Below are 8,894 nucleotides of genomic sequence, written 5' to 3'. Positions count from 1 at the left end.
CGTCATGTTAGCTCGGGAGCGGCGGAGAGGGCATCGTCAGATAGTGGTCGGAGGTTGACCGTTGGGTTGGCATCTCCATTTGTAGTGTGGACTCTTTGTCCATCGCGGGGGCCTCGGCTAGGAGGGGCGGATTTTGCTCCTCTTGTCGTCTGAGGAGATGGGATTCGGCTTGATGTTGAAGAGAGGAATGGATGTTGAGGGGCCATGAAAACGCCCCTTCCTTTTTCGGCTTGGAGGATTTCGGACGTACGGACTTGTTCAAACAAATTAGGCAACCACCATTGGATGGTTAAAAGTATCTAGAGAGATCGATCTTGACATTTTTGGGTGATTTGTTGATCCGCGTTGGAGTTGTCCTTATGGTAGACGACTTAGAGGTGAACCTACTCAATTGGTAGTCATGGTAATCAACTTAGAAGGATCCTCGGCTAATAGGTAGCCATAATAGGGGAAAAGAGAGTTGCTTTTCTATAGCACTAAAGTTGCTTCTGTAGCACATAAAGTTGCTCGAGAAAAAAAGTTCGTCGAAACCTACTCATATGGGATCTAGTTTTGAAGAACTTGCCATGAGAAACCCAACGGTGAAAACAGATCTGAATTTTAACACTCGAATCAAAAGTTATAACTTTTTAAAGTTTTTGACCCCTAATAAATGCAAATGGAAAGGATAGCGAGAACACATGGGACCTGACGTTTTTATATGTAGACATGGCGTGGTAGTTTTGCCAGATTTTTCTATTCGCATGCATCAGACAGTGCACTGGCTGTGCATGCCGTTTTCGAAAACTGTCGAGAGCTATGCGTTTGGTACTTCCGTTTCCCTTTTTATTTTCGTCGAGCGCTCACATCGACGGTAGGGCGCTCTTTGCTCGGGCGCCCACTAGCTTCGTCCATTTTTTTTAGGGTCGGCTCTAGATGCTCTTATCCCCGAACCAGTCACGCCTATGTGGTTATGGGCTTAATGGGCTTACGGCCTTTGGCCCTTGCTTTCCTAGGTGTTGAATAAAACGGAACGCCCCCACCTCCTTCACTCATTTCCAGTGCGCGACATGGCCTCTCAGCAATCCCTGCCGCCGCCGCCGCCGCCTCCGAAGAAGAAGAAATCCCCGCCACCCGCTCCCACCACCATATGCGCCCTCGGCGACGACCTTCTGCGCGAGGTATTCCTCTGCCTCCCCTCCCTCCCGAGCCTCGTCCGCGCCTCCCTCACCTGCACTCCCTTCCTCCGCGCCGTCCGCTCCTCGCCCGCATTCCGCCGCCGGTTCCGCGACCTCCACCCACCCCAGCTCCTAGGAATCTTCCTCAACATCCACGACCCCGCCTTGCCAGCCTTCGCGCCCACCCGCCGCCGCTCCGACGTGGACCACGCCGCCGCCATCTGCGGCGCCGATGTCTTTTTTACTCTACTCCCTGAAGACGATAAGGACTTCGATCCGGAGTGGACAATAGAAGACTGCCGCGATGGATATGTCATTCTCGTCAACTGGCAAATCAAGAAAATGGCCGTCTACGATCCCCTCACACGGGCTCTGGATCTCTTCGCCGTGCCACCGGAGGAGGTCTGCAGCGACATGTACGTCGAGTTCCACATGCTCGCCTCTGAATGCCACAGGCAGTTCCGCATTGTCTCTGTCGCTCATGAAAGGCGGGGGGCGCAAGCTGCCGTGCTCTCATCAGATACCAGAGAGTGGCAGGTTTTCCCGTTTTCGGAGGATGCCAGCCCGCCGGACGATGGTTTGGGTGGTACAATGGTGAATGGGTCTGTTTATTGGACATTTGCAAGCGGATCCAATATCCGTGTGCTGAACGCTGCCACACTGCGATTCTCGGAAATCAATCCGCCGCTGCATATGGAAGGACAAGGGGAATTTAAGCCTGGTGAGACCAAGGATGGGAAGCTCTATTTGGTCTGTGCGGTTAAGCTCACGCTTGTTGTTTGGATCTGGAGACCCGACGATGACGGTGTTGATAGATGGATCCTGGACAAGACAATTTCGCTGCAGGATGGTCTGGGTGGTGATGTTGCTCTCAATATTGTGGCGATTATCAGTGGCTTTGTGTATTTTTCTACTTTTTCTGAGATGAATCAGGATTCTTGCTTGTTCATGTCCTACTGCCTTGAAACAGAAAAGCTGAATAAGCTCTGCCCTGTCACTCACTCTTACCATTCATATCCCTACATCATGGGGTTCCCTCCTTCATTGGTATGCAATAAGGTGAACCCTCAATCTGAAGAGGCTTGACTAGGCCGAAGAAGAAAACTGGACCAGAGAATGTTACTTTCTCGCTAGAGTAAATCAAGATGCCCCGTTGTTGTTGGGAATTGTTAGTTATTTGTGTAACCCCATGATATATCGTTGTAGCTGACATGATATTGTTTTTGTAACTAGAAAGTAGCTGAAGCTTACTTCTATGCTTGGAAGAAGTATTCTATGGGGATTAACAATGTTTCCATAATGCCAAATGGGAACTCAGATGGTTCTCAGTTACTTAATTAGCTCTTTGTCCTTTGTAGAAAAATGCTAATAATGTAAATGTGAAGCAACGTGTTGACCTAACTGTTTATTTGTAACCTTCACTGTATCAATAGAATTAGGCAAATATGCAACTTGCAAGATCAATTTGCAGTTGACATAAATGAAGCTAGATTTTATTTTGCATTATTTTGCTCAAGTATGCATAGTTGGATCCTATCAGTGTAACTGGTCATTTGGAAATATTGTGTCAGCCTAGCTATTTGGAGAAAGTCCAGGTTTGCAGTTTTGATGATAAAGGGCCAGTTTAAGCGCCTTTTAAGCACGCCATGCTCCACGAGCAATGGTATTGCAGCTTGAAACACACATTTGAAATTTGCTCAAGCTGCTGTTGCCGAATCAACCCCAAGGACTCTGCCTCCCACCTCCTGAAGATACCGCTGCCTCCAGTCCTTGAATCACATGGTATGCAACTGCGTTATGCTGTATAGATGGAGTTCATGTAGACTGTTGTGATAGTTGGATTCCTAGTTACAGCGCTAATGCCCCATTTTGCATCCAATTGCATGCCATGCAATAGTTTTCACGCCAACCACAGTGCCTGCTCTGCTAAGCTGAACCGTTTTGTTGTATGTCAGTTTTTTCTTGGCCTAATTTCAAGAACTTGTAGAACTCATCGCATGATTGACCATAGTTGATTGATCTTTCGGGTCAATGGTACACATCTTTTTGAAATATTTTCTGTGTGGTGTAGACTATTGATAGACTGCAATGTGAACACTGTAATTTTCTCAAATCGAGCTGCCGCTACTCCTGGAAGGGCAAGTGAAATTTATGGCTCCTGCAATGTGAACACTGAACACTGTAATTATCGTGGGAAGCTCTGTAAAGTTGTGTGTTGTTCAACTCATGCCTGTTGTTTAGGTATGGAGAGCCCGCGATAACAATATCTAGAGATGAATGCTGGACAAGACATTAACGATGTGATTATTCGGTGTTCAGTGCTGGTAGTAGATAATTTTGCACTGAATACTGACAATTACTGATGGATGTATGCACCTCTCTACTTACCATGAGAAGGATCGTAGTTTACCTTGCTGTTTCTTTAACTTTATCGTAGGAATTTTAATGATGTCTTTTGGTCCTTGTTAGATTTACTCATTTGTACTCCCTCTGTTCCTAAATATAAGTCATTTTAGAGATTTCAATATGGACTAACATACGGGCATGACCAAAGACCTGGGAATGTTGACCATTAACTTTGAAATTCCGTATGTAGTCCATATTGAAATCTCTAAAAAGACTTATATTTAGGAACGGAGGGAGTATTATAGAACATTAAATCAACACCCCCTCCGCTACCAGTGCACGATTGATGGCATGTTCTGATATTTTGGTTTCTGAAACTACCTGATGTTATCACACTGCTGACACCCGTATGCTACATGTGGACTAAAGTTTCGTTGATCAACAAGCCCAGGTCTGGACTTCTCCCTGTGTATGCACTCTGATATTTGCGACTTCTCAGCAGAAAAAAAAAGGACTGACTGAAGTTTCCAGACCAAAGACCACTAGGCCCCTGGTTAATATTGTTATGGGAGAACCCGATTCAAAGTTAATGGTCAACATTCCCAGGTCATGTAATAATTAGAATAGTTTCATCTTGCCTAAACTTCTAAATATTTTCTTTCCGCTTCTTATATACCGGGCTCTATGGAGCCCAGGAGCTAGATTGATGTTCCCGCTTTTAGCCTTCATTCTCTTGATCAGATTGCTGCATAACCAAATATATACACTATGTCCGTTTCGAAAAAAAATTACACTATGAAATATACGACCAATTATTTTTCACCACCACAAAGATTGTGGTGTCCCTCTGTTGATATTTTCTTATTTTCAAATTAATTCCAGACATAGTCAGCGCGGCCCACTTTGGCTCTTCCCATAACTCTGGTTTCCTCTTCCCTTCCACCGACACTGGTGCTTTGCGATGTGATGGTGTGGTGCTGCTGGCTTGGCGTCTTCCGTGCTCCCTTGAAGCCAATCGGGATTCTCTCACCCCTCCTTGATGGGTCATGTTGCATCGCTTGATTGCTGGAGGGCACTAGGAGGTCGCAATGTGGAGCGGTTCTCCTTCGATGACAGCCGTTGATGGTTGGGCATGTTGGGGTTGTACGTTTTCGTTTCAAGTTTCCACCGCTAGATCAGCCAATGGGGAGTTTGCCCCCTTTGCATATGGTTTTCCCCACTTTTCTCTAATTAATCGTGTAAGTCTCTTCTGCAATAAAATGCAGGAACTCACAGCCTTTTTGAGATTGACTCCAAACATAGAAACTCAATTGCATGGACTAATCAAGTACAAACACTTTCATACATAAAATAAAAGTACAAACACTTTCATACACATTGCATTTGGTGATATTGGGAAGATTGTACTCATATGGATCCAAAGTACTGCCGTGAGGCAGCTGCCCTGCCGCACAAGCTTACCGATTCATATTGCTCATGATGGTGTTTGTGAAAATTCAAGAGACAGCTGCCCTGCCTATTGCTCATGATAGTGTTTATGAAGATTCAAGAAAAGCTGGAACTATTCTCTGACGAGATTTCTAATCTGTCAAGCGAGAACTCCTGTTCTCATTTGCTTTTGAAATGTCAACAAGTTTTTTTTTTTGAGAAATGAAATGTCAACAAGTTTTTTTGAGGGCTTGAAATGTCAACAAGTACTCCTACGAAGAGTGGCATTCTACGAGTGAATTGCACGTACAGTCCCCATACTCGTCGGTTTGGTCCAGAACGGTCCTCGAGCTCGCTCGTTGCCTCGCTACGATCCTGGTACTTGCGAAGATAGTCCGTCGACGGTCCTGGGGCGGGCCCCACCACTACTAGAAAAAAGGCTATAGATGGGATTGACACTAATGGCGCACTGGCGCACCACCTTCTGATACGCCATTAGAGTTGAAACTACTAATGGCGCACCTGGCCCAGGGTGCGCCATTAGTATCAAATTTTTTTTTAACTAGTGCGCCTGTCCAAACATACTAATGGCGCATCCAGACGCAGTGCGCTAGTTGTAACTAGTAATGGCGCACCTGCCGGAAAGTGCGCCACTAATGTTGTTTTTTCTATTATATTTTTTATTCCCTTTTTTGCAAAACTACTAATGGCGCACTTTTCCACCGTGCGCCATTACTAGTTTAAACTAGTAATGGCGCACAGTGCGCCATTAGTATGTTTTTTTTTTGCAAAACTACTAATGGCGCATTTAGTGTTGGTGCGCCATTAGTAAGTGGGCAGCAACAAGATATTTTGGACAGCCTCTCCTACCCACACTCACTTTCTCCCCACTTCATTCTCTCCACCTCCTCCTTGTCTCGGGTGCCTCCTCTTTTTCACCTCATTTCCACCATAGATTCATTCAATTTAAGTGGTTAAATTACCTTGTTTTGATAGGTAAGTAAGGGGGAAGCTATATTTATGTTGTTCTCCCTACAACAATGTGCACATGCACTTTTTATGGCCTAGCTAGATCTATGTATGTTCGTGGTGTTGCATATGTTTGTGGTGTTGCATATGTGTTTGTGTTTGGAGGTGTACCGGTATTTGAAATGCGATAGTTGCCAATATTTTGCCGGAATGTTGATTCATTTCCGTTTCGGCGAGAATTTTGGCATTAAGCATTTTTTTGGTCCTATTTTTAGGGAAAGTCATGCCAAATTTTTTCTTGGTTCTAAAATATCGTTTTGCTCTACCCCGCAGGCGATCATGGTCCGCATGATGACCGAAGGCATCGTGAATAGGTTTTTGAGGTCCGCGAAGGCCGAGATGCTTCAAAAGAACGAGACGGAGATAAGATGTCCGTGTCGAAGATGCAAGCTGAAGAGCCTTATTGCGGACCCGGAATCCGGGCAGGTGCGGGACCACCTGCTCTTGCGTGGTTTCATGGATGGCTATCGGTGGCAAGGTGATGAAGATGACTACGAAGTCGTCCATGGGGGCCGGGCAAGAAATGAGGAAGGGCAGCAAGACAACCACCGCGGCTCGGGCGGGCGAGAAGACGAAGAATCCCCAGGAGATGATCACGACGGTGATGCTGTACACAGTCATCATGTAGAAGATGCAAGACATGATGATGAGGAAGATGCCGGAGCAGACGACGGGCATGATCATGAAGATGATGATGCCGGCGGAGCAGACGACGCTGGACCATCGATGGGCTGGGTGCAGGACCCTCATATTCAAGAGCTGCTTCTCAAGCAGACGGATAACGCAAGAGCTGCCGCCCGAGAGAAAGCCAAGATGGATCAACTTGAGTTAGACGCGGTTACTCCATTGTATGAAGGATGCAGGCCCGAGGATACCCGCCTGAAAGTAACGCTCATGGCTCTGGAGATGAAGGTAAAACACAAAATGACCGACGCATGCTTTGACGAGAACATGTCATTCTGGCACGAACGTCTTCCCAAGGGGAACAAGTGCCCGACCAGTTTGGAGGAGGCGAAGAAAATCGTGTGTCCTCTGGATTTACCGCACGTGAAATACCATGTGTGCATGAACAATTGCATCATTTATCGGGACGAGCACGCGGAGTCTACAATATGTCCGGTGTGCGGTGTCACTCGATACAAGAAGAGGAAGAAAGCTCCTCGAAAAGTGGTGTGGTACTTTCCGATCACTCCTCGTCTGCAGCGGTATTTCGCGGATCCTAAGGTAGCAAAGCTCCTACGTTGGCACGCAGATAGGGAGGAGAAGAAGCGAGAAGATGACGCAAATGATCCGGAGATAGATAAAAAAGACAAGATGCTGAGTCACCCTAAGGATGCGAGCCAGTGGCAAGCATTGAACTTCGAATACCCAGAATTTGGGAACGATCCAAGGAACATCGTGCTGGGCGCGAGCACCGATGGAGTCAATCCGTTTGGCAGCCAGAGAAGCACACATAGCACCTGGCCTGTGTTTGTGTGGATGTACAACCTTCCCCCCTGGTTGTGCATGAAGAGGAAGTACATTCACATGAGTATGCTAATTGAAGGGCCGAAACAACCAGGGAACGACATCAATCTGTATCTGGGGCTGCTGAAAGAGGAGCTTGACACGCTGTGGAAAACGCCAGCCAATACGTGGGACGCCGCAGAGAAAGAATATTTCCCTATGAGAGCCGCACTGCTCACGACGGTGCACGACTATCTCGGTTACGGATATCTTGTGGGGCAGGTAGTCCACGGATTTTCTGGATGCGTAAGGTGCATGGATGACACAACGTATCGCCAGCTAGATAGAGATCCCGGGTCTTCGAAAACCGTGTTCATGGGACATCGAAGGTGGCTTCGCGACGATGACCCGTGGAGGAAACGCAAGGATCTGTTCGATGGTGAAACCGAACCCCGAAAACGCCCGTGTACGAGGAGCGGCGAGGAAATAGACAAGCTGTTGAAAAATTGGAAAGACTGCCCACTGCCGGGAAAGAAGCAAAAGGCGCCAGAGCCGGGAAAGAAGCGAAAGGCGCCAGAGCCGCTGCTGAAGGTATGGAAAACGAGGTCTGTTTTTTGGGACTTGCCGTACTGGAAGATCCACCGTGTGCCTCACAGCCTTGATGTCATGCATATCACGAAGAACGTGTGCGAGAGTCTGCTTGGTACCCTGCTCAACATGCCAGAGAGGACCAAAGATGGGCCGAAAGCAAGGGCAGACTTGAAATCAATGGGCATCAGGCAGGAGCTTCACGCTATATATGATGATGATGATGATGATGATGAGGCGAAGCAGGACACGGAAAGTCATCGCAAAGGCAAAAAGGCCAAGAAGACCGGAAATGACTACCCTCCCGCGTGCTTCACTCTAAGTCAGGAGGAGATCGAGCAGTTTTTCACCTGCCTCGTAGGAGTAAAACTTCCTTACGGTTACGCGGGGAAGATAAGCAGATACCTAGACCTAGCGAAGCTGAAGTTCAGCGGGATGAAGTCTCACGACTGTCACGTGCTGATGACGCAGATACTTCCAGTTGCAATCCGTGGGATCATGGACGCGCACGTCCGTGAAATGCTATTTGGCCTATGCAACTTTTTCGACGTCATCTCTCGGAAGTCTGTTGGCGTGAGGCAACTCAGAAGGCTACAGGAAGAGATCGTGGTGATACTATGCGAGCTTGAGATGTACTTCCCGCCCGCATTCTTCGACGTTATGGTGCATCTGCTGGTCCATATCATGGACGATATCATCCAACTCGGGCCGACGTTCCTGCACAGCATGATGTCGTTCGAAAGGATGAATGGTGTCATCAAAGGATACGTTCGCAACATGTCACGTCCAGAGGGAAGCATAGCCAGGGGCTTTCTGACCGAAGAGTGCATCTCCTACTGCACGAATTATCTAGGCATCGAGAACCCCGTTGGTCTGCCCGTCAACAGGCACCTCGGCAGG

The 8,894-nt window shown here is 47.4% G+C and overlaps 1 protein-coding gene across 1 annotated transcript; it reads left to right on the top strand.

The window, feature by feature from the left end:
* Positions 1–1,008: 1,008 nt before the first annotated feature.
* On the top strand, positions 1,009–2,572 carry LOC123181565 (uncharacterized). The gene has a single exon (XM_044593859.1). It carries the CDS (start codon positions 1,050–1,052, stop codon positions 2,241–2,243), a length of 1,194 nt encoding a protein of 397 aa, XP_044449794.1. The 5' UTR covers positions 1,009–1,049; the 3' UTR covers positions 2,244–2,572.
* Positions 2,573–8,894: the final 6,322 nt, after the last annotated feature.

This window comes from Triticum aestivum, chromosome 1D (assembly GCF_018294505.1).
Source record: "Triticum aestivum cultivar Chinese Spring chromosome 1D, IWGSC CS RefSeq v2.1, whole genome shotgun sequence".
NCBI lineage: Eukaryota > Viridiplantae > Streptophyta > Magnoliopsida > Poales > Poaceae > Triticum > Triticum aestivum.
This window is presented reverse-complemented; position numbering and strand designations above follow the sequence as displayed.